The sequence below is a fragment of the Silurus aristotelis genome (genome assembly GCF_946808225.1).
Source record: "Silurus aristotelis genome assembly, chromosome: 3".
Taxonomy (NCBI): Eukaryota; Metazoa; Chordata; class Actinopteri; order Siluriformes; family Siluridae; genus Silurus; species Silurus aristotelis.
This window is the reverse complement of record NC_139576.1, coordinates 28,124,922-28,151,561: the sequence shown is the minus strand read 5'-3', so window position 1 is coordinate 28,151,561 and position 26,640 is coordinate 28,124,922. Positions and strand designations below refer to the sequence as shown.

Genomic DNA, 26,640 nt, shown 5'->3' with positions numbered 1-26,640 from the left:
TTAAGAATGTCATTTTTACAAAATGAAAAGAATGTAAAAATGATTGTAGTTTTATGCTATGTGAGGTTGAAAACTTTATAACCTGATGTATAATCACCTGGAAAATGGTATTGTTGTATATTGTTTGTATTGAAAATTCTCAATTAATAAAAAAAATAAAATCTCGTCTGATCTCGGAAGCTAAGCAGGGTTCGGCCTGGTTAGTACTTTGATGGGAGACCGCCTGGGAATGCCAGGTGCTGTAAGCTTTATCTTTATTTTGTTAATCTTTTATTTGCTTTTATGCTTAATTTAAGGATGAACATCTAATGTGGTGGATAAAGTGTGATAAAAGTTGAACTGGAAAAGCAGAAAAGGCATATAAGCAAACAAACAAACTGACAAGCAAAAATAAATTGGCAATTTGGAACGGCAAATCTCGCTTACGGCCATACCACTCTGAGAACTCTCGAACTCGTCTGATCTCGGAAGCTAAGCAGGTTTGTAAGTAGCACCAGGGTTCAGAGGGAACGCTGTTTTATGTCACTGTGTACTGCGTCAGCTATATATGGTTGAAATGACAATAAAAGCTTCTTGACTTGACTTGACTTGATGAAGCAGAAAGTGGATAGGATTATTGAGAAGGAAGAGTGGCAAGTCGGAGGACCAGATGAAATACTGGTAGACGCATTGAGATGTTTAGGAGAGATGGCAGTGGGGTTTTTAACCAGATTGTTTACCAAGCTTCTGGAAGGTGAGAGGATGCCTGAGGAATGGAAAATGAGTGTGCTGGTATGGGTTTTTAAGAATAAGGGAGATTTGAAGACCTGCAGTAACTACAGGGGAATAAAGTTGATCAGTCTGTGGCGACTTCTAATGAAAGAAGCCAAAAGAAGAAAAAGAAGCTTTGAACTTCACTGGCATTAATGATGTGTGGTCAGATTATAATACAGACTTCGTCATGTTTTATATTTTGTTGACTGTTAATAATTAACAAGCTGCAATACCAAGTTAGCAATTCAAGAATATTTTGTGTGTGTGTGTGTGTGTGTGTGTGTGTGTGTGTGTGTGTGTGTGTGTGTGTGTGTGTGTGTGCATGAGGTGGTGACGCAACTCCATAATGTATGGTCATACAGACAAGAGCAAAACATAATTATTAATCGTGGGAAAAAAAACAAATGCAAATTATATAACTACACTTTGATTTTCCTTTTGCACCAAAATTTCGCATGCGTTAAAGAAAAGTGTAAATTTAAATACAGAAATACATATGCATTTTAAATACTGCTTTACCATTTTTCATATTACATTTGAAATGGAATTTTGCTACCTCTAAGCTTCTGTATATTTAATATAGATCTCTCTCTCTCTCTCTCTCTCTCTCTCTCTCTCTCTCTCTCTCTCTCTCTCTCTCTCTCTCTCTCTCTCTCTCTCTCTCTCTTTCTTTCTTTCTTTCTTTCTTTCTTTCTTTCTTTCTTTCTTTCTTTCTTTCTTTCTTTCTTTCTTTCTTTCTTTCTTTCTTTCTTTCTTTATCTCCCTAAGGCCTGATCCTACAGTAAAGCTTATGAACAGGTTGCCTCCCAGACCAAAGGGAGGATGTGCAGTAGAAAAGCCTAGCAGCAGCAGCAGCAGCAGCAAAAAAAAAAAAAAAAAGCCTTGTTTTTACTTCAATATCCAAAAATGATCTGGAAATTTTTGCTAGTTAAAAATAACTCTAAAAACAACAACAATAATAATAATAATAATAATAATAATAATAATAATAATAATAATAATAATAATAATAACAACAACAACAACAACAACTGTAGCTGGTTATAGAAACTGTCAGGACTTGCTTTTTGTTAAATTCTGTGCCAATAATATTAAAACTTTTTCGTCTATTTGTTTTTTAGTTATATTCATGGGCGTAAATCCCGGGGGGACAGAGGGGACATGTCTGACCCCACTGTATTTTTTTTTTTATCATCAATTTCTATTCTGTTCTTAAGTGTCTTAAACTTTTTTTTAATTCCTTGTTTTGCTTTGTCATTGAACCTGATAAAAACTTTGAAAATAACCATAATGACGCAGTCTCCATGCTACAATAACAATGATAAAAGCAAAGTTTTTCACTGTGGGGACACTGTGTCTTTATAAATACAATTTGACTGTATTGTTTTTGTCCCCTTAAAAAATTGCTCATGAGAAATTTTATATTTATTGTCCACCCCTACTGTGAAATGAAATTTACGCCCATGGTTATATTTGTATGTTAATCAGGACATAGAGTAAAGTGTGGCTCTTCTTCTACCTCCAACCTTGTTGTTTTCCTTTTACTTTAATTATTCAATAATGATATGATTTAGATCTGACTTTATGTGCGAATCCTAAGACTGGTCTATTGGGGAGATGTGTGAGGATATGAGCGGACCATAATCCACGAGATCAAGCAAAATGAAGAGCATCCACATGTGAAGAACACACCAGTGGAGAACCACGAGAAAGTATTCAGCGATATTAAAAACTATTACAGTGATATAATTTTTTAGAACTTTAACCAAATCAGCTCATTCAAGGGAACATGGAACATGTTTGGGTCTCCTAGTTGAAGTGAAGAGAAAAAATGTATATCTGCTGTATTCAAAGTAATCATATACAATTGTAAATTAATGATAACTTAAATGAAAATAATAATTCAAATTAAGTAAAAATCATGCATCCTTTGAAAAATAAAACTTACTGACTTAATTAATTATATATGTAAACAAAAAAATATTTATAAACACCTGTCTTGACCAAGGAGCTGTTTAATAATTTTTATTTTATTAAAATTTTGTCTACCTACCTACCTACCTGGCTGACACTGTAGAGCATGGCTATGCAATTCAGTTTGGGTCTCGCCCCGCCACGGTTCAACAAGCTCTCTCCCATTGAGGTTGGCTTTTGAGGTCAAAGCGTACCAATATCGGGTCCTTCGGTTCGGCCTTGCCTTGTCAACTCGCACCTTTACAAAGACATCCGTATCCTTAATTATATCGACGATTGGTTGATATTAGCTCAATCGGAGCAGTTAGCAGGCTGGCATTGAGATGTCTCTCTTACATGAAGGAGTTGGGGTTTCGGCTAAATGCTCGGAAGAGTGTGCTTTCTCCATCACGGAGAACCACCTATCATGGCGTCATATGGGATTCGACAACTATGCGTTGTCCAGCACCAACATTGCGTCCATCCTTACGATGGTCAGGAAGGTCAGAGAAGGGCAGTCACTCACTGTCAGGCAGTTCCAGAGACTGCTTGGGTTCATGGCAGCAACGTCTAATGTCATTCCATTTGGCCTCCTGTACATAAAACCCCTTAAGTGGTGGCTCAGAGCCCATGGGTTCTCTTGGAAGGACAATCCCGTCCACACAATTAAGGTCTCACACACACAAACTGTGATGAGTCTATGTATGCTTGCTCTTATTGGTCATAATAACCTGTCAATATGTTATGCAAATAATGCTTTTCGGTTCTTGCTAGCTGTCCAAGAGACATGCAGTGTTTTTGTATGGGTAAAAGTGTAAATATTAAAGTTCAATAAACATCTGTGTGTTCAGAGCATTCCAGCTTCCTAATTATTACATCACAACTGTCAGGGTGCGAGCGAAACAGAAGGCGGAAGCCAGAGTACAGCTCGCTCGGGTTTTAATAACAAGTGTGAGGGAGAGAGATACACACGAGCACACACACATGCGCGCACGCACGCACGCAGGCACGCACGCACACACGTCCTTCGGTTGAGAGAGTCCGAGGTGCGCTTTGGGAGAAGTTGTGAAGTCCGAATGGAACGGATAAATAGAGTCCTGTGTGAAAACCGAAACACGAAAACATAGACCGCACGTCAGGTCCAACACATACAATAACGAACGGGGAGTGAGTGGGAATGAAGGGTTTATGTAGGAGCGGGGTGGAGTGATGATGAGTCCCAGGTGTGCATAGTTAAGCCTGGGGCTCCAGAGAGAGCAGAGGCATGAGAGACAACGAGCCCCAGGTGTGCGTGGTTAAGCCTGGAGCTCTAGGGAGAGCGGGGGCATGGGAGCCACAAAAGGGGGCATGGCAGGTGGATCCCTGACAACAACCTTACCACACATATGCAGAAATAGATGTTGACTGCTTTGCTCTATTTAATGCAACAATATCTAATACATTTAGGTCAAGAATTACCAGAAAAAAAAATAGTCACTAAAGTCAAATGGATTTATTTTTATTTTAACTATATACAGTTGGAACAGCACACAGAAAAAGGGAACAATATTCCTTGTCTGACAGTCGCTATGTACTCTGTGGGGGGGATTATCATTACACAGTCTGGCCATGAGTGCCCTAATGCTTTGGTATCATTTGCGAGATAAAAATGGTGAACGTGTATGTAAAGGGTCCACAATGCTGGTAGCTTTGCAAGTCCAGGTGAGGTTCTCCACAGGTGAATTATATTTATTTAAGTAGTTTTAAAGATAAACCACTATAGTGATTTTAGATTTTTGGCCTTATCTGATGACAAAGAAAGCCGATTTTCTTAAGGCACATAGTGACAGCTGGGGGAACGGGCTGTGTGATTTTTTGCTGCCATGAGATCAAAGCCTTCAGAGCTTCTTCAGGGTTGCTGGCTGCCAGATCATGAATGGCATAGATCACAGAGAGCTGCACTTCCCAGGACATACCTGCATACAAAATACATTAAAAAATTAGGACTTTCCTTGATGTGGTTAATAAAGAACTAAAAATAAAGATAAATAAAGAACATCTTTACCTTTTGAGAGGTTTTGATTTCCAAACTCAATCATGTTTTTTGCAAGATTTTCGACTAACATGTTCTCCTTAAGTCCTTGTTTTCCAAGTCGCCCTGTTTTAGTTTGAAAAAAAACATGAGTGAAAAACTGAAGAATCTGGAAATTATGTGAGATACAGGATTTAAAGTAAACTTACCAAGTAGCCTGAACACTGCTCCTAAACAGATGCCCCGGAATGGTGTTTGCCCAGATCTTGTTTTCCTCAGCCAAGTGTTCAGGATCAGCCAAAGGTCCATTCTAGTAAATAAAATGAGAAGAATTGGATATGTTGGAGTGTCTTTGTAATGGTGATAGACCAGCTATTGTGGTTTTATGATATATTGTAAGTTTATGAAACAAAGACTGGAAAATTTGCAATATTTTATACAACCACTAGATTATTGGCCTCATAATGTATAACATCAGGCATAAGAATTTGGTCCTAAAGACACCCCGATAGTGAAAAACTTATAGCTAAATTTACACACTTTCATTAGCTCTGACTGTCTGAGCACTGATCCAGGAAATTTCTTTTAAAAAATGCTAAATAAACATTTCCTCACAGAAGCCATCACTATATCAACATTTACCCAATTTTTCCCCAAGAGTTCTTATTGCATAAAAGATTAAATACAAAAATGTCTGCCTAAATATAAACTTTGCAACTGAAATACTCTCAGTGTTGATGTTCTAGAAAAATAATAAATAATTTATGACCTTTTAGATTCAAGTAGTTTGAAAACTAGAAAGCTGAGAATTAAATATGCGTTCAATACCGTATAATATTTTTAAGAGTCCATGGCCAGCCCAGTTGTGCACACAGAAGATCTACGCTGAAGATGTAGTTCCAGGCAGCATCACAGAGATCATAACCATACCAGCTGCTCTTCTGGAACCTTAGACTGTGGTCTTCAAAAAGATCCTTCAGTGTGCAAACAATCATATTGTAGATGTTTCCTGGAGGGTCCTGGCAGAAAATAGATATTTTCTTTAATAACCAGTTCAGTAAAATGATTTTTACAATAATGTGGTGATAACTGAAAGGTGACAATTTTAGGTACAACGTTTACTTCCACTAATAAAAAGCCTAAAATAGTGATGTCCTTTAACACTTTTTGCTTGAAATATAAAGAAATAACTAATGACTAATAATCAACATGAATGGATGATGGAAATTGTCCCACTTTATTACACTGACAATTGGAAATCAATAATTATGACGGTTGCCATAACTGTTCTGGCCTGATAGTGATAAACAATGAAACTGAGAGGAACACTGAGAATCAGCTACTTACCTCATCCCAGTACATATACTTGCTGAGCAAGTCTAATATGTTTCCATCTGCCTTCATTTTGCTCACTATATGAATAGCTCTGCATAAAGCGCTGTCATGGGAGAAAATACATGGCCATGCTGTCACCATGACCATAATCAGTTTGGGGGCTTCAGTAAAGTCTGCAAAGCAACAAAACATTAGAACATGCATACACTGGATGGAAAGAAATACAGTGGATATAAAAAGTTGACACACCATTATGAAGTTGCAGGTTTTTCAAATATAGGACAGTAACAACAACATAACATTCTGTCCTCTGACATAAAGCTTATAACAATTTTATATTTCAACATGACAATGACCCAAAGCACACATCAAAATCAACAAATACAAGGCTTCAGACAAGGATAATCAAAGTCATGAAATGGCCAGAGCTTAGACCTCAATCCCATCAAAAATCAATTAAATGACCTAAAAAGAGCCGTACACAGGAGATCACCTCACAATTTAAAGCAACTTGAACTTTTTTGCAAAGAAAAGTGTGATACAATTCCACGGTCTAGATTTGTGAAGTTATTCATATTTATGTGTGATGTATTCAAAAAGACTTAAAGCTGTAATAGAGGCAAAAGGTGCTTCCACAAAGTGTTAGTTGGGAGCAGTGTGCGGATTTCTGCAATCAATTCTGGGTAGTTGTTTTTATTTAAAATGTTCCATATCATGACATATTAATTTTTCTCTGCTGGATTTTTGTTGATGTAACAATCTGACATTTATGTTCTTATTTTAGTCTTAATCTTTCAAAAACCTACAATTTCATAAGGGTATGTACACTTTTTATATCTATTGTACATAACCATAAACAAGACACAGTTGGATTCTTTGTATCATTGTCCGAATCATTTTTAGTAGCTATGTAATGAAATGTCAATATAATCTCACCTTCTTTAAGAAGTCTGTAGGCGAGGGCATGTGCTTTACGAGAGTCTGCCCTCTGCTGACACAAGCCCACATAAACCCTACAGTAAGACTGCAGGAGGTCATGTACTGTAGACTCTTTCTCTGCCTTGATCAAGTCCAAAATTAAAGAGAGAAACATCTCTGCTGAAAACTAAATGAGACGGAAAAAAATTATCATCCAAAATCCAACTAAATCAAACATGTATTCAAATCATGTATTCAAAGCAAATATTAGGAATCTAAAACTTGACTGTAGATTAGGTTTGAGAAAACTACTAGACATTGCATAAACCAAAACCTGGAGTAAACATTTTACATGACACATCAAATCTACTGTTCAATTTAAAAACATCAGGACCAATGCATTATGGATTGACTTTTAAAAATGAAAAAACTCCACAATCCACAGCTAATGAATAAAGTGGTTTGAACTGCATGCAAAATAAATTGAACAGAAAATAATAACTGACCTTGTTCACACAAAACTCAGAAATGACAGAATTCTCTTCATCTGTCAGAACAGGAAGTTCACATGCTCCTTTCCAAAGTGCATCAATCCTGTTTGTAGGTAACACATCAGAACAGGACTTTTGCAGTGTTTCTAATGCACTGGAGATTTGGGCTCTGGGTCTGATCGTTGTGTTTGCACAACAAACACAATACTCAGATGAAGCAGATGAAGCAGCATCAAGTTGAAGCCTTTTGGCATTTGTGGGTGGTGGCATGTCTGATCCAGTTCTCTTTTTTGTCAGGCTTGTCTTGGTGAAAGCTGGGGCAGAGGTTTTGATGGTTTGATTTTCTGAGATGGGATTTTTGGGCCTCTGATCAGAGCTCTCCTGTATGGAGGGCAGGGTTTCTGGAACAGACGTCAAAATAGCAAAGCCCACCCCTTGTGATGCTGAAGTGTTGGTCGTCAGATGAGACAGAGTATTTGCTTTATTTTGAAGGCCTGCATGAATATAAAAAAAAACAAGTACAATACATTTTTTTTTTTTGCATTGCTGCATGTTTTATTTCTGCATAATGAATATAGCCTATAATCTTATCATTTCTGTTCATCTTGTGTTATATTTTTAGATCTAATATTTATTATTTTTTTGTGTGTGTTTGTATTTGAGGTATATTTTGATTATGGCTGTCAATCAGTTAAAATATTTAATCGCAATTAATCACATTAATTGCAACTTAATCGCACATTTTTATCTGTTCTAAATGTACCTAAAATTAAAACGTATCAACTTTTTAATACTCTAATCAACATGGGCATATATTTGGATGCTTTATGCATTTTTTATTAGTGAAACTACTGAACATAGAACATGAAGACTAAATATTCTTGTAAATATTTAAAAAGTAATTATTATGTTTTAAATAACACCATCAAGTCATCAGGACACTAAACAGAACAGAAATGTTTTCACACGGACGGTTTTAATTGCCAGGTGTGTGCATCATAGCGGATATTGATTCTTGATTTGAAACTTGCCGCATCAGTATTCGGTGGAGTTTATTCGTTTATTTTTTATATCTGAGTGAATTAAGGATGCCGTGAATAAGTGTGTGTTGCAATAAATGTTTTAACTTCGTCTCTTTTATATTTATTTATATTTTTTTATAAAAATGGTCACAGAAACACTTATTTTGTCTACATGGAGAAACACTTTTCTCTGTAATGACAATAACTAATTTTTTACATATCAAAATACACTAATCGCCCACTTTACCGCAGTTTAAATCTCATGCCCCCGGTTTATCGCGTAATTGCATTTGCTATATAACTAATTTGTTACACTGATTTTTTCCGGTCTCTGGTGAATAGCACAATAGACCAAAAAACTTATAGGGAATTGTTTTGATGGAGTTTCATGTTGAAATAATGAAATTTATTATAAAAATATATATAATTATAAAAATATAATTATTAATTATAAAATGTAGTACAATGTTAATACAGTACAGTACTGTATACATAAAATAGCATTTTTGGGGTTTATCGCGGTTCTTTGTCTATCGTGGGCGGTTTTGAAACCTGTATAGAGAAACTAAAAGAGATTTCAGTATTACCTTTGGTTATCCCTTTCTCCCGTTTGAAGAATTCTTCCTGTTGAGGTTCATAAACAAAGATCAACTGACAAACCCAGCACAAGTGCATGTTGATTTATTTAGTCTGCATAATGTCTGCATTTTTAATAGGTAAAAAAGTACCTCAATTAAGCGCATGCGTTTCTCGAGGCTACTGACTTTGCCCTCCATGCCTCGGATTTCCAGGTTCTGTCTGGTGTCTGTTTCTAAAAAAATAATTAACAAAATAAAATGAAATGGTGCTCAGATCACACCAATCACATTTGATGTTTATTTGATAGAACTTATCATGCAGCCATAATGCACTTGTATTGTTTTACACACTGAAGGCAGAAACATAAAAACTAAAACACACCTTTAAGTTCCAATAGCTGGTTTTCAGCATTTCTGCGGAAAAGAAAAGAAATATTTAGATAGAACATTAAAACCGCCCCCAAACCCAGCCATTAGGGGGGCACAAGCCAGTGTACTCTTAGTGCCGGTCCCAAGCCCGGGTAAATGGGGAGGGTTGCGTTAGGAAGGGCATCCAGCGTAAAACATGTGCCAAATCAAATATGCGGATCACAAATGAGAATTTCATACCGGATCGGTCGAGGCCCGGGTTAACAACGACCGCCACAGGTATCGTTAGCCGACAGGGTACCGGTGGAAATTGGGCTACTGTTGGCCGAAGGAGGAGAAGGAGAGGAGGAAGACGTCTACAGAGACGGCAGGAAAAGGAGCAGTGTAGGAGAGTAGAGGTTCGGGTTGGTACTTTAAATGTTGGTACTATGACGGGTAAAGGGAGAGAGATAGCTGATATGATGGAGAGGAGAAAGGTAGATGTGTTGTGTGTTCAGGAGACCAAGTGGAACGGGAGTAAGGCCAGGAACATTGGAGGTGGGTTTAAACTGTTTTATCATGGTGTGGATGGGAAGAGAAATGGTGTAGGGGTGATTCTGAAGGAAGCGTACAGTAAGAGTGTAGTGGAGGTGAAGAGAGTTTCTGATAGGGTGATGATCGTGAAGGTGGAAGTTGAAGGGATGATGATAAATGTCATCAGTGCCTATGCTCCACAAGTTGGCTGTGAGATGGAGGAGAAAGAAAGATTCTGGAGTGAATTAGATGAAGTGGTAGATGGTGTACCTAGGAAAGAACGATTGGTGATTGGGGCAGACTTTAATGGGCATGTAGGTGAAGGGAACAGAGGTGATGAGGAGGTGATGGGTAGGTATGGTTTTAAGGAGAGGAATGTGGAAGGGCAGATGGTGGTAGATTTTGCTAAAAGGATGGAAATGGCAGTGGTGAACACGTATTTTAAGAAGAAGGAGGATCATAGGGTGACGTATAAGAGTGGAGGAAGGTGCACACAGGTGGATTATCTTCTGTGTAGGAGATGCAACCTGAAGGAGATTGGAGACTGTAAGGTGTTGGCGGGGGACAGTGTAGCTAGACAGCATCGGATGGTGGTCTGTAGGATGGTTTTGGAGGCGAAGAAGAAGAGGAGGAAAGTAAGGTTTGAAAGAAGAATAAGATGGTGGAAACTGAAGGAGGAAGAGTGTAGTGTGAGGTTCAGGGAAGAGGTCAGACAGGGGCTCGGTGGTGGTGAAGAGGTGCCGGAGGATTGGGCAACTACTGCAGGAGTGATGAGGGAGGCAGCTAGAAAAGTACTTGGTGTAACATCTGGAAATAGAAAGCAAGACAAGGAGACGTGGTGGTGGAATGAGGAAGTGCAGGAGAGCATTAGGGGAAAGAGGTTGGCAAAACAGAAGTGGGGTCGACAGAGTGATGAGAAAAGTAGGCGGGAGTACAAGGAGATGCGGCAGCAGGTTAAAAGGGATGTGGCGAAAGCCAAGGAAAAGGCATATGAGGAACTGTATAAGAGGTTGGACACTAAGGAAGGAGAAAAGGATTTATACCGATTGGCCAAGCAGAGGGACCGAGCTGGGAAGGATGTACTGCAAGTAAGAGCAATAAAGGATGGAGAGGGAAATGTGTTGACTAGTGAGGAGAGTGTGTTGAGAAGATGGAGGGAGTATTTTGAGCAGCTGATGAATGAGGAAAATCAGAGAGAGAGAAGGTTGGAGGATGTGGAGTTGGTGAAGCAGGATGTAGATAGGATTAGTAAGGAGGAAGTGAGAGCAGCGATTAAGAGGATGAAGAATGGAAAGTCGGTTGGACCAGATGACATACCGGTAGAAGCGTTGAGATGTTTAGGAGAGATGGCAGTGGAGTTTTTAACCAGATTGTTTAACAGGATTCTGGAAGGGGAGAGGATGCCTGAGGAATGGAGAAGGAGTGTGCTGGTACCGATCTTTAAGCATAAGGGAGATGTGCAGACCTGCAGTAACTACAGGGGAATTAAGTTGATCAGTCACACCATGAAGTTATGGGAAAGAGTAGTGGAAGCCAGGTTGAGAGAAGAGGTGACCATCTGTGAGCAACAGTATGGTTTCATGCCGAGGAAGAGCACCACAGATGCCTTATTTGCTTTAAGGATGTTGATGGAGAAGTATAGAGAAGGACAGAAGGAGCTGCATTGTGTATTTGTGGATTTAGAGAAAGCGTACGACAGGGTGCCGAGAGAGGAGTTGTGGAATTGTATGAGGAAGTCAGGTGTGTCAGAGAAGTATGTGAGGGTGGTGCAGGACATGTATGAGGACAGTGTGACGGCAGTAAAGTGTGCAGTAGGTACGACAGACTGGTTCAGGGTGAAGGTTGGACTGCATCAAGGATCGGCCCTGAGCCCTTTCCTGTTTGCAGTGGTGATGGACAGGTTGACGGATGAGGTCAGACAGGAGTCTCCCTGGACTATGATGTTTGCAGATGATATTGTGATTTGTGGTGAGAGTAGAGAGCAGGTTGAGAAGAGCCTGGAGAGGTGGAGATATGCGCTGGAGAGAAGGGGAATGAAAGTCAGTAGGAGTAAGACAGAGTACATGTGTGTGAATGAGAGGGAGGGCAGTGGAGTGATGCGGTTGCAGGGAGAAGAGGTGGAGAAGGTGGAGGAGTTCAGGTACCTGGGGTCAACAGTGCAAAGTAATGGAGAGTGTGTTAGGGAAGTAAAGAAAAGAGTGCAGGCAGGGTGGAGTGGGTGGAGAAGAGTGACAGGAGTGATTTGTGATAGAAGAGTATCTGCAAGAATGAAAGGGAAAGTTTATAGGACTGTGGTGAGACCTGCGATGTTGTATGGATTAGAGACAGTGGCATTGAGTAAAAGACAGGAGGTGGAGCTGGAGGTAGCAGAGCTGAAGATGTTAAGGTTTTCATTGGGAGTGACGAGGATGGACAAGATTAGAAATGAGTTTATTAGAGGGACAGCACATGTAGGATGTTTTGGTGACAAGGTGAGGGAGGCGAGATTGAGATGGTTTGGACATGTGCAGAGAAGGGACATGAATTATATTGGTAGAAAAATGCTGAAGATGGAGCCACCAGGTAGGAGGAAAAGAGGAAGGCCAAGGAGGAGGTTCATGGATGTGGTGAGGGAAGACATGCAGGTAGTTGGTGTAAAAGAGGCAGATATAGAGGACAGGGTGGTATGGAGACGGATGATCCGCTGTGGCGACCCCTAATGGGAGCAGCCGAAAGAAGAAGAAGAAGAAGAAGAAGATTAAAACCGCCCCCACAATATTAACATGCCATATATATATATATATATATATATATATATATATATATATATATATATATATATATATATATATATATATATATATATATATATATATATTATATTGTATGATATATAAAGAAAGGATATTCCAGACAATATTCAAAAGGAACTGTAATTTGCAATTATTAGGTATTTGCAATTATGTCTTCCATATGTAGATGCATAAATTGTGACATAATACCAAAAGTGGGACACTCATTATGGGGGACATAATGAGGATATTCTAAAGCTCATGCAGCAAGTTAAATATAGTTCATACTCTACATGAATTAAGGTAACTACAGTTTTCATAAATGTGTGTGTGGTGTGTGTGTGTGTGTGTAAAAAAAAAAAATATATATATACTACACCGTACACAGAGAAGTGTCTGATAATATCAAAATGCAGTGTCTCCGGGAAATCACAAGAAGTTTCCTGAAGAGCCTGCTGGCTCAAGCTTGACTTCTGCATTTTTGTCTGTCTTTTCCGGTTTTTCCTTTTAGGGAATTTGCTGAATCTGTGGAAAGGGAGAACAGTTTTAATCACAATTTATTATAATGGTTGTTTTATTATTTCTTATAACAATACGTGTTTTTCTCCAATTATTTTGTCTGTTTAAGATTCTGCTCAAGGTGACTATTGGCAGAAAAAAGAGGATTTGTGTACACGTTGCCATGACAAAGGGGGCGTGGCTTTGGGTTCGTGGCGCACGCAGTTTAGATCCTCTGTGACGTTTGGATTTTCCCTGTAAGACTTTATGAATGCTCTTTTACTCACTGGAGTGATTCTTTTGCTTACAGCCATTAAAGGTAATTTGATTCGTAATTACCGTGTTTAAATGACATTAGGATTTAGGGTAGTTTTTTTTAAGCTAAACATTTTTATGCTAGAGGTTCTAGATGTTCATTTTCATGCTTCCCGGATGTTCTGGGTGAACACGTGACTAGCGCGCGATCATTAATGAAATTAATTCAACTCAAGATCAGATTCGTGAATATAAACTTGTATTGTTGTCGAAATAGATAAAAAAAAAAAAAGTAAAGTGTAAGTGATGTACCGATAGTGCATTTCTTCTGAAGTTGAAAGATGAAATATGTCGCGGCTGGTTGCTTGAATTGTTCAGTGTAGTCTGCGGGCTGCTGCTAGTCTGCGTTCGGGCTTTTTAAGCGTATTGTGCTTTTTAAGCTTATTGTGGCGTCACAAAGACGTGAATTTTGAAGTGTGAAGTCGGATAGTCCGCCTAGTAGAACAAATAGTATACAGTGATAAAATGCAGTATTTACTTGTACTCTAGGTATAAATAGGTATAGAATAGTATGTACAGTTACAGATAATTGGAGTACAACCCATGAATTTACTGTGTAATAGACTGTAACACTGAGTTTGTATAGTTCAAATAGCAGTAGACTATATTTCTAAGATAAGAGATTTTAATTAGAGACATGTCAAACTGACAATTTTTTTGCCAAAGCTCTTCTCAATTACAAAAAAAAAATATAGCTGCAAGCAGCGATGGCGGGCCCTCGCATGTTTGTGTATCGCTATACGGTGCCTCCCAGAAAAAAATGCACAGTGGGCAAGTGCATCAAGTGGGTAAATATCAGTGGACAATTTTATGTTGTTACTGACCCATTTGGGGACTGTAGGTAAAAGAAACCCCACATTGTAGACAAACGGGGGCGCTAGTGAGCCACTTAAGAGACACACAGTTGTCCGACCTTTTTGTCCACACTTGTGATGTATGTGACTTGTCAAATGTGATGTATGTGTCAAATTTCAAGTTAATCTAAGCACACCAAAAGCCTTAAATATGCCTGAAATAAAAGTTAAGTTTGACGCATTGCCATGGGAACAGTGTTCGAGATATCAAAAAATTCCTTCACAATTTGGTATCTTCAATGTCTCGGCATCAAGTTGACCATGTTTGGTGTCAATCGCATAAATATCCTGGGAGGAGTATTTAAAAGTTCACCACATGCAAATGTCAAAAAATCCACCGTTTGTGACTGACACACTTCCTGGCGCCTGTTGGTGGCGCTATGTCCGAGATTCAAAATAGGCACATCGATGCGATCGAAATCCTTGGCCGAACATACACACTGCGTGTCATCCGAATAAGACATTTTGTGCTTTAGATATTAGACACTACCTGTTTCCCTGAATTCGCCATAAATTTGTCGCCTCGCCATGGCAGCACCGTTCAATGTATCCAAAATCCCTTCGCACTTTAGCAAGTGCAATGTCTCTGCATCATGTTCACCACGTTTGATGTCAATCGCATGAATTCCCTAGGAGGAGTATTCAAAAGTTCACCGCATGCACTTATAAAACAACCCAACATGGCCGACTTCCTGTTGGGCGGAGCTAATAGGTTTGATAGTGAAAGTTGTTCGGGTCTATGAGATCTATATGCATACCAACTCTCTTACATGTGCGTACATGTTTGCCCGATCTGTGCACCGATATTTGTTTTTGCATTACAGGGGGCGCTACAGAGCCCTACTGCCACGCCTATGTTCCAGTCTTTGACCGGTCCTAAAGACAGACGACTTTGACGTGTGTGCCAAATCTCCGGTGTTTTCGACCATGTTAAGGCACCCAAAGTGCATGCCAAGTGCTTAAATACGCCTGAAAATGAAAGTAAAGTTTGACGCGTTTACATGGGAACAGCGTTTGAGATATCAAAAATCCCTTCGCAATTTATCATCTACAATGTCTCGGCATCATGGTGACCACTTTTGGTGTCAATCGCATGAATATCCTAGGAGGAGTATTTAAAAGTTCACCTCATGCAACTGTCAAAAAATCCACCTTTTGTGACTGACACACTTCGAGATTCACAATAGGCACATCGATGCAATCGGAATCCTTGGCTGAACATATACACCACGTATTATCTGAATAAGACGTTTTTTTGCTTTAGATATTAGACACTTTCTGTTCTCTGATTTCGCCATAACTTAGTCGCCTCGCCATGGCAGCACCGTTCGAGATATCAAAAATCCCTTCGCAATTTAGCAAGTCCAATGTTTTGGCATCATGTTCGCCATGTTTGATGTCAATGAATTCCCTAGGAGGAGTATTTAAAAGTTCACCGCATGCACTTATAAAACAACCCAACATGGCCGACTTCCTGTTGGACGGAGCTCATATTTTTGATGGCGAAAATTGTTTGGGTCGATGAGGTCTATATGCGTACCAACTCTTGTGCATGTGCGAACATAATTGCCGGATCTGTGCACCAATGTTTGTTTTTGCATTACAGGGGGCGCTACAGAGCCCCCCTGCCACGCCCGTATTCCAGCCTTTGTCCGGCCCTAGTGACAAAGGACTCTGACGTGTGTGCCAAATTTCAAGAGTTTTCGAGCATGTTAAGGGACCCCAAATGGCCAATGTGTGTAAAAAATAAATAAATAAATAAATAAATAAATAAATAAATAAATAAATAAATAAATAAATAAATAAATAAATAATAAATTCTAAGGAAAACAATAGGGCTTCGCACCTTTCGTGCAGGCCATTCTGGCCTGCTCCTCGGTGCTCGGGCCCTAATTAACATGTTCTGATGGCAAACTCTGAGCTAGTTTTAATGAGGTTTAGTGACTGTTTGAACTTGCACTAAGGGAGGTTCAGAAGGTTCAGAAAGGTTTGAACTTGCACTAAGGGAGGTTCAGAAGGTTTAGAAAGATTATACTCTAGCACAGACATGGGCAAACTACAGCCCGTTGGTTTTATTAATCCGGCCCGCCGAACGTGACTAAATTATATTAAAATAGGTACGGGAAAACCTTGTTCAATTTACCTTTCCCTTGTAATGCCCACGTTTACCCAAAAGATGGCGCACTTCAGCTACATTGACCTTGTTCACATGTATTACTCTCTTCTTCTCTAATAAGCCCTTCTGCAAAAAATTCTCTTAGCAAAGAAAAGAAAAGTTTAGTGAGTCAAAAAGTTTGCCCACCCCTGCTCTAGCATGCATTTTCCTGTTTTGCTCTTCTAGTTTGGTAATACTCAGAGTGTGTTCTTGTGCATATGTTAAGCAAAATTCTCTGTGGCAACAGATACTTTCTTTTACATTTTCCTTCCTGATACATATATCAAGCACATTTTGACATTTGTCTGGATGAATTCTATATTTCCGTGTCAAATCTTTCCTGACCGATTCTGTTATTATTGAACTCGTGTTTACCCAACATTGATATGAATTCACAGTCAGACCACAGAGGGGTAGCTAGTCCACCTTTCTCAGTTGTGGGGATCAGTCTGGCATTCTTGCAGAACATTTTATGATTAAGAATTTTAAATTTATATCCAAAGACAGATGACCACTGTAAGTATTCCCATTAAACTAGAGGATACACTCAACCTTTCTCTGATAAAAGAGTACAAAACCAAAAAATATTAACCACAGTGTAAATGTTGTTAACCTTCCCCGCCTAAACAGAAGGAAAATTTGAATTCTTCCCTGATACTCAGAGGATAATTACAAACAAAAAATGTTTTAAAATATGTTAAACAGCTGCAGTTCTGTTAACAAATAAGTCATCATCTGTTTATCAGGGATGAAGTTGGTTTATCCTCTGTTTAGGCAGGAAAGGTTAACAGCACACTACTTCCTCTCTACCCCCTTTTGAGTACACAAGCATTTATGAGTGCCCCTAATGATAGGGTTAACTATAACATGCCAAAACTACTTGGAACTATTCTGAGAGTAAAACTGGTACAACAATGTGTTTGTACAGTTACAGTACATGAGCAGTAGACTGTAACACAATGTACAGTTACATGTGCAATAGATTGTAACACTGAGCCTGTACAGTTCTATGAGCAGTAGATTATAACACTAAGTGGTGTATTTTTTTTTTACATGTCACATAAAGCTTCAGAATCGTTAACTGGTGTGTAATAACTTTAGATTATTATTATTTTTCTTTCAGTCATGATCTTAGCAATGCACTCAAATCCCTTTTTAAACCTGCGCTGTGTCTGCCTAGACCAGGGGTGTCAAACTCAGGCCCGCGAGATCATATCAAATGTGTATCAGAGCTGCCCGCCAGTATATAGCGCATATACCGCTAATACTACAAATCCCAGAATGCTTTGTTAGTGCGTAGACCGCTAAAACTCCGCACTGAAAAACTCTGCGTACTCAGCACTGAATTTACCTGGAGATTTGCCTACTTTGAAGCCCAGAAATGCAGATTTGATCTGCTCAGAAATCTGTTTGTGGTTGACGTGGAAAGCGCACCAACCAACCTCCAAATGGAGCTGATCGAACTCCAGTGTAGACACATGCTCAAGTCAAAGTATGACTCTGTGTGTGCTGCACAGTTTTCATGTTTCCTCCCTGACACACTGCTCCAACTCTGTGCCCAAACTGCTCAAATGCTCTCTATGTTCGGCAGCACATATCTGTGTGTAACTGTTCTCTTTAATGAAGATGAACAAAACACCACTCAGGAGTCTCACTGATGAACATCTTCACTCAATCCTCAGGATTTCCTCAGCTCAGAGCCTAAACCCAGACATGATGCACATTGCATCTAAGAAGAGATGCAGGTATCTGACTTCAACTAATCAGAGTAAATCAGAGTGTAGCAAACTGAGCTTGAATGAATGATGTCTTTATGGACTTTTTTTACTCCAAGGCATGAACTGTTAATAGTTGAAAGATAGATTTTTTGTTTTATTGAAGTTAATTATTATAATTTTAGGTTGTGTTGTTGCCCTGTGAAAAAAGTTTTACATTAAAAAGGAATTTGAAAAGCAATATATATAGAGAGAGAGAGAGAGAGACAAGAGAGAGCGAGAGAGAGATAATAAGAAACGAATAGCACTGATGTGTGTTTTATTTCAAATGTAATTTCATGTGTTTATAATATTAAAGTTTGGTTGTTCCAGATTCAATGTTTATGCAAAACTAAAGTTTGAAATATAAAAAGGTCCAACATTACACATCTGGAGAGACGGAAAACATGCACAATTGCAGTCAATTTTTCAATAAATATTGAGTTTGGCCCAACGACTTCGTCCCAGTTTTTAATTTTGGCCCACTGTGAATTTGAGTTTGACACCCCTGGCCTAGACCAAATGAGTGAATGCTGTCATTATAAGGGGTGGTAGAGCGGAAGAAGATATAGTTCCTATTGACATTGACTACATCCCTATTTAAGCATTATAAATATTTATATACTATATGGCATATCAAAAATAAAATATTCTTAACTCACTTGTTTGAAACAAACAGATGGATTCGATACTTCTATTTAAGAATCAATCCTTTTTATACAATGCCAGTATCCAAAATATTTGATACTTTTGGAACGATCCGCCCATCCCCAGTCATCGACTTACGTAAAAAAAAAAATTTTTTATAGTACATTGTTACAATTAATTAGATTTAGATAAGATCAAGGAATAACTCGTAATACTAATTTACCTAAATGTAAAAACACAATACATTTGCTGTAGTATAAAATATATTAATATATAATGTATAGACGTATAGATTATTATAGGATTGTAAATCTTTATTGCAGGTTTCCTTTTGCTTTTAAAATAATCAATAAATTGCTAAATGTTTGAGAAACTTTAGCAATGCTCCTTCAATGTTCTCAACAGAGGTTTCCCTGGAATGTTAGGATGTCATGAGATCTTTTAAGAACATTGTAGGATTCAATGATTGTTTTTGTAATATGAGAAATAAACCTTTACAAAAGTGTGATAAATGGATCAGTTAACACTTTAATCAAATTCTCAGGCTCTGTGCAGAACTGATGTATTTGTTCTTCTTCTTTAGTATGTTTTTGTTTCTCTGGATTTTGCTCAGTCTTAAGGAATGTCTGAATGTGTGTGTAAAAGACAAAAATTCTGACAGCATTTTTGGTCGGTGCACTTTCAGGATTCTTTGAGCGAGGCAGAGGAGAAGAAGAGGAAGGATGTGGTGTCCAGTGTACCGGTGAGATCTACAAACTGGTATCAGACATGGACTAAGTGTAGGCCTCAGCTGAGCTGAAAGAAGCAGAGCTTCTTCAGACTAACAGGAAGTGCAACAGGTTAATGGCAGTAAGAGGGAAATTTAATAATCATTAAGCAGTACATGATGAGTTCCTCCACATGCTGTATGGACTTTTATTATATCTAAAATTAAATTTCTAGTTGTAGTTGCTGAGATTATTTTGTATTGAATGGATGTAAAGTTTAAAGCTCTTCTGTTTCATGGCTGTGTTTTAGGAGTAGGAGAAGTACCAGGATGTTTACGGTACCATGAAGGTGAAGTACAACAGGATGAAAGAATCCACATGAAGGCCACATGGCATCACTCTGTAACTGATTATTTCTCTGTAACTGCAGAACTCCATGTTTCTCTTCCTCACAATATAAAACTAGACAAAAGCAGCATTTCACATAAAGAATCAAAAATACAAATTCACACATGATGAAATGATACACGATTACATGTTCATTAGCTGAATAATATCTAACACACTCGTTTACGGTGGTTCTGTAACAGCATCTGCTTTGAGGAGATACTTACATGCATCTGGGTGTGATGTTGGAAATCTGCCTGTTGGCTATAACATCATCTGAGAAAGAAGAAAAAAATGCATTTAACATAAAAGAATAAAACATAAATTCCAACGTGATGAAATGAGACATGATTAAATTACATTTGTTCACACACTCATTCACAGTAATTCTGTAACAGCATCCATTTTGAGGTGATACTTACATACGTCTGGATTCAGCTGAAATCTGATTACATTATTGAGCCTTTTGGCAGTAACATCAGTTGCATTGATTCTAGGAGGAGCATCTCCCATTTCCATGTGTGTCCTTATGACTATCCTGAGAGAAAGAAAGAGCAAAAGAGCGAGAGAGAGAGAGAGAGAGAGAGAGAGAGAGAGAGAACAGACAGACGATGAGAACTTTTTTTTTTGCTAAGATAAAACACATATACTCAAAACACACACACACACACACACACACACACACACACACACCTTTCTACTGTAGTATTCCATGGTCCATCACCACCTTGATTAACTGTGGCCATTTGTGGGTTTATTACTGCAAAAATACAAAAACACGAGAAGTTTTCATTATAGTTACTGAAATCTAACACTAAACATCTATCTATCTAAATGAGAGAGAAATGTACCTTTCAATGAGCTGCAGGAATGAAGAAGAGAGAGAAAAGTAACTTTCAACGAGCCCCGAGCAAAATGAATGAACTTTTCGCCTTGTGATTATTAGCCGCTGGTTTGTTTACAACAGTTGCTATGTTACACAGAAAAAATCTCCAGAGTGACGAATTGCAGTGCTGTTGTTGACCACGCCCATTATTTATGTGACCAATCAACGAAGGGTTTCCTTATCGTGTTCATCAATCATCTGAGAGAAGGGGCGGGACTTATACGGAGAATGTAGCGTTATCACCAGGCCTGCACCGCAGCCTAGTGGTCACGTGGTGGTTATTGGCGCTTATTAAAGTCTTGATGAGGTTTATGGGTTTTTTTCCCCTCCGCGGGGAAAAAAAACCCTATAAACACCATATAACCCCATATTATTTTATTTAAGACGTAAACAAGAATAAGAGAAAATCAAAACTATTTTTATTTCTTCTCTTTTTTTGCTCTTGTAGTGAAGTAAAGTTTGTGTCATTGCTGCTACACTGTGCCATCTGAACAATCATGACTCAAATCTTACAATAAACTACAATAAACCTAGGGCTTTGTGTTCAGGGATTTAAACAAGGATTTGTGTGTGTGTGTGTGTGTGTGTGTGTGTGTGTGTGTGTGTGTGTGTGTGTGTGTGTGTGTGTGTGTGTGTGTGAGTGAGAGAGAGAGAGAGAGAGAGAGGGATCTCTTCTCTGAGTATGTATTAGTTTGTTCCCACTGGGGTTTGAACCAAGTACCTTCTGCATGTTAAGCAGATGTGATGACAGTCAACTACAGCATAAATGAGCAGAAATATCGATTCAGGCAAAATGTTTTCCAGCTTGCAACTATACAGTTTTGGGAAACTTGTTCCCAATATACCCTCAGCTTTCTTTTCTCGGTTGAGAGGATTACAAGTGTTTTTTTTAAAATACTGTAGTATATGATTTATTCATTAATATGAGGAAGATTAATCCTCATCATTGATCCTCATAGAGTGGCTAAGAGGAGCTACTCAAAAAATCAGTTTTCAGCTAACGACGCTGCTTCAGTGAAGAAAGGCCTGAGAGACATAGTGCAGTCATGAAAACCTGGAGCTTAAAACACTGAAAACAGTGGAGATGATTGTGACATTTGAGTCAGTGAGTTTTCTAAGTTTAATTAATATTGTTTCAGTTAGATTTTGAGAGATATGTTTCTATTTATGTAACCTTCTCAGCAGCAGGTTCCATAGTGTAGCAGTCATCACGTCTGCTTAACACGCAGAAGGTCCTGGGTTCGAGCCCCAGTGGAGCCATTCCCTTGAGCCTCTGATTCTAATTTTGGAATGCTTTTCGTCCATTGCAGTTACGGGGCCCATGCACGCGATAAACATCAGGTGAGGGTCCCTGCCCAAGATGGTTCCTCCATATAATGAAGGACACGGGTGAGATGCAACCTCCCTGAACTCATTAAAAACTGGATATGCTGAGAGAGCTTAATGTAGTCCCTAATGGGAAGAAAGCATGAATGACATTGTAAGGGTGGGACAGACAGGTTGACCTGTCAAGACAGATGTGGTGTCATAGGAGCTTCCATAGTTGGTCACGCCCAAAGCGATTCCCGTAGTGAAACAAAGAGCTAAGTTAGAAAAAGAAACTAATTTGAATGGCTAAAACTATTATGGGGCAAAACCTGGGGACATTTGAGTCAGTGAGTTTTCTAAGTTTAATTCACATTGTTCAGATGTTCCTATTTTTGCAGATTGGAATCAGCCTTCCGAGTAACAGGTTCCAAAGTGTAATGGTCATAACGTCTGTTTTACATGCAGGTCTTAGGTTCGACCACCAGTTCTTGAGCCTCTGATTTTCATTTCCTACTAGCAGGATTTACTTGTATTTTTATTTTTGTTAATGAAAAATCATGAAAATGTCTGTTCTGTTTATGCACACTGGACATCAACCTTGTCAGCAACAGGTTACATAATGTGGCAGTCATCACGTCTGTGAAGTGGATCTTAGAAAAAAATCCCCTGCACTCCCCCCACTTACCATCATTCAATTTAATTGAATTCAATTCAATTTAGTTCGATTCAATAAATTTTTATTTGTATTGCGCTTTTAACAGTGAACATTGTCTCAAAGCAGCTTTTTACAGATTATGTGGTGATAAAAATTTAATATGTTCTCAATAAGTATGTTTGTCCCTGATGAACAAGCCGGTGGCGACTGTGGTAAGGAAAAACTCCTTGAGATGGCAAAGCTAAAAACCTTGAGAGGAACCAGATGCAAGAGGGAACCCGTCCTCGTCTGGGTTGCACCGAATGTCTATTTATTCCAGATATAGAGCATAGTGGCCTCCAAATGAAGTGGACACTATCCAGAGGCAGGCCTGGACAAAGTGAAAAGATCCACGGAGGGAAGAGGGGCAGGAACAGTGGTCACTGGAACCTCAGTAGCATGTTTATCTCTACCAAGAGAGAGAGAGAGAGAGAGAGAGAGAGAGAGAGAGAGAGAGAGAGAGAGAGTGGGGTGACAGGAAGAAAAGGATATGGATTTTTATGTGTCCTTATTGTTGTATGAAAGTTAATGTCACTGTGCAGTTGGGACTCCGGCAAAACTCGCTATGGCAGCATAGCTAAAAGGGAGAACCAGAAGGCAACACAGACATGGGGGATCTCTGGTATAAAAGACGACCCACCACACCACCGCCAACAAATCTAAGTGAACGTGTGAAAGTGAGGGGAAAACAGCATACAAATATCCCAGTTCACCAAACACTCGATATCCATGATCCCTCCAGATCTGCTCCTTTACCTTAGAAAAATCTACTGATAAAAGGTTTGACTGAATAAATACGTTTTCAACCTCGACTTGAACACTGAGAAAGTGTCTGAGTCCCGAACACTGAACCACATCTGGCTGAAAAGAAAATATATATATATTTTTGACCACACAGTGTGTATCAGCTATAAAGCAGCAGCTTCGGATCAGTCGCGTTTCCACTGGGATTCAACTCTGAAATGTTATGTAGTATCTTAAATGTATAGTATCTTAAATGTGTAATATCAAAAGGCCTAAATTCATGTTATTCTGCAATGGTGACATTCCTGGAAAGGCCAAAGTTAATTACTGAACCGCCTGGACAGATGGTTCTCTGTAAACAAAAGTGTAGGAGTAGACTTTAAATGTTATCTTAAGACTGGTGAGAGATATGCGCTCTCACCAGTGTTGAGATAATGTTCTTAAAACAAATATGGAATGTGGTCCAGGATGTATATCTTCTTGGGAGGTGACCTCGGACCCGTTCGCCATATACTTCGAGGTACAGGAAAACGGGATGCGCTTTATGTATTATGATCTGGGAATGTGAGCCCTGGAAACGTCTGGACACTTCAGTCAGGGCAAAGGCAGGCTTCTCTTTACGTTCAACATTATTGCACAGTAAGCTCATATGCATCTCATTTACATTAAGAGGTGGACCCAGGAAACGGGCAAGCAATTAATGTGTGTGTAAGCATGGATCTGGAGTCAGACTTTGAATCAGAGCGTGCTGACTCCAGGCTTGACCGGAAGGCCTGTAAAGATGCTATATTTCTGTGTTGAATAAAATCATTATTTACACGAAATACTGTGTCTAAAGGAGAGTCCTTCCAGCCGACAACTACACCTCATCAAGACGACGAATATACAACATTTCCTGGCGTCACGAATCCTGGGCGTGCTGCGGCCTCCAGCTTCGACTGCTCCGACGACTGCTCCCGGATCTGTCCGGCCGGCTGAAACGGTGAGCGTTTGTGGTTCCGTTTGTCTGCTGTTGGGTCGCACCGTTAAAGGCCTGTGTGTGGGTTAGTGGGTTTTGTGTTGTGTTGTCGGTTTGGGCGGCTCTCTGTTCTAAATTGTTTATTGCGTTGCTGGCAACGCAAAGGGGGGATTACGGGAAGATTTAAAGAAAGCAAAACGTTTAAATATAAGAGTAAAGTTGAAGTAAAGAGAAGTTACATTAATGAGAGTTAAAAATTTGAAATAACAAGAGTAAAAGCTGAAGGGAATGAGCTAAAGTAAAAAGTAAAAGGTGAATGACTCTGAGAAAGAGTTAAATATGGTAAAAAAAAGTTGAAGTAATAAAGGTAAACAGGAATATAAAGGTTGAAATAAAAAGGGAAAAGTAAGAATAAGGTTTAAAGAGGAAGCCGCAAGATTTGGATGAAAGCCCTTTTCAGAAAGGCGATCTTAGATGGGCAGATAAAAAAAACCTGAAAGTTCACTAAGTGACTTTCAGGTCAGTTCTGGGAACTGGATGATGCAGAATTAAAATTCAATTGAAGTTCCCACTCAGACAGATTAGCTGACGAGCTATGTGATGACGCAACTGTCATTTAAATTTCTGCATATCAATAAGGTAGCAAAAATTAAATAAAGGAAGGAAAATAAAGAGAAAATAGAATAAAGGTGCGGCAAAATAGCATGCTATAAGTTTGTATGACTGAGTCGACTATAGTGTATGTGGAATTTGTGTGTGTGTGTTGAGGAAAACGTGTGTGCGCTTTGAGGAAAAAAAAAAAATAAGGGGGGCGTCTCTCCCTCTCTGTGCGCGCGGGACTAAGTGTGTGTCTGTGTTTGCGCGTGTGCGCTCAGCTGCGAGTGAAGTCCCTCTTTCTCCGCTGTGGGCGAAACCCCCCCCCTCTCCCTCTGCTTTTCTGTCTCTCTGCGTGTGAGGGTCTTCGCTCCGCTGCGGGCAGACGGGATCCCCTCCCTCTCTCTCTCTCTCTCTCTCTCTCTCTCTCTCTCTCTCTCTCTCACTCTCTGGAAAATTTGTGTGTGCGTGACTGATTTCAGTATGTGCTGAGATGTGTAATATAAATATATATACAGTGAGGAAAATAAGTATTTAAACACCCTGCTATTTTGCAAGTTCTCCCACTTAGAAATCATGGAGGGGTCTGAAATTGTCATCATAGGTGCATGTCCACTGTGAGAGACATAATCTAAAAAAAAAAATCCAGAAATCACAATATATGATTTTTAAACTATTTATTTGTATGATACAGCTGCAAATAAGTATTTGAACACCTGTCTATCAGCTAGAATTCTGACCCTTAAAGACCTGTTAGTCTGCCTTTAAAATGTCCACCTCCACTACATTTATTATCCTAAATTAGATGCACCTGTTTGAGGTCGTTAGCTGCATAAAGACACCTGTCCACCCCATACAATCAGTAAGAATCCAACTACTAACATGGCCAAGACCAAAGAGCTGTCCAAAGACACTAGAGACAAAATTGTACACCTCCACAAGGCTGGAAAGGGCTACGGGGAAATTGCCAAGCAGCTTGGTGAAAAAAGGTCCACTGTTCGAGCAATCATTAGAAAATGAAAGAAGCTAAACATGACTGTCAATCTTCCTCAGACTGGGGCTCCATGCAAGATCTCACCTCGTGGGGTCTCAATGATCCTAAGGAAGGTGAGAAATCAGCCCAGAACTACTCAGGAGGAGCTGGCCAATGACCTGAAAAGAGCTGGGACCACCGTTTCCAAGGTTACTGTTGGTAATACACTAAGACGTCATGGTTTGAAATCATGCATGGCACGGAAGGTTCCCCTGCTTAAACCAGCACATGTCCAGACACGTCTAAAGTTTGCCAATGACCATTTGGATGATCCAGAGGAGTCATGGGAGAAAGTCATGTGATCTGATAAGACCAAAATAGAACTTTTGGGTCATAATTCCACTAAACGTGTTTGGAGGAAGAAGAATGATGAGTACCATCCCAAGAACAC

At 39.2% G+C, this 26,640-nt stretch overlaps 2 protein-coding genes across 2 annotated transcripts in view; both read right to left on the bottom strand.

Moving 5' to 3' along the window:
* Positions 1-21,006, bottom strand: part of LOC310723590 (embryonic polyadenylate-binding protein A-like) — a gene marked incomplete at its 3' end in the record, with an annotated part of 236,156 nt that extends 215,150 nt beyond the window's left edge. Inside the window, exons 1-4 of the mRNA XM_083536853.1 lie at positions 20,884-21,006; positions 20,726-20,792; positions 20,455-20,570; positions 20,260-20,308 (exon numbers count right to left, since the gene is read on the bottom strand). The remainder of the gene's footprint in view (positions 1-20,259; positions 20,309-20,454; positions 20,571-20,725; positions 20,793-20,883) is intronic.
* On the bottom strand, positions 3,316-7,677 carry LOC310723504 (little elongation complex subunit 1-like). The gene is made up of 8 exons (XM_083536655.1): positions 7,477-7,677; positions 6,989-7,157; positions 6,065-6,225; positions 5,546-5,736; positions 4,927-5,027; positions 4,751-4,843; positions 4,422-4,661; positions 3,316-4,120 (listed from the first exon to the last, which is right to left on the bottom strand). Exons 2-7 carry the CDS (start codon positions 7,143-7,145, stop codon positions 4,474-4,476), a joined length of 891 nt encoding a protein of 296 aa, XP_083392781.1. The 5' UTR covers positions 7,146-7,157; positions 7,477-7,677; the 3' UTR covers positions 3,316-4,120; positions 4,422-4,473.
* Positions 21,007-26,640: the final 5,634 nt, after the last annotated feature.

Bases quoted from the DNA above. Each gene is read 5' to 3' on its own strand.
- LOC310723504 (XM_083536655.1), bottom strand. From the start codon at position 7,145: ATGTTTCTCTCTTTAATTTTGGACTTGATCAAGGCAGAGAAAGAGTCT. The intron at 5,737-6,064 runs GTAAGTAGCTGA...ATTTTCTGCCAG, and splicing joins AGTATATGTACTGGGATGAG to GACCCTCCAGGAAACATCTA. The intron at 5,028-5,545 runs GTATTGAACGCA...TTTATTTACTAG, and splicing joins ACTCTTAAAAATATTATACG to AATGGACCTTTGGCTGATCC.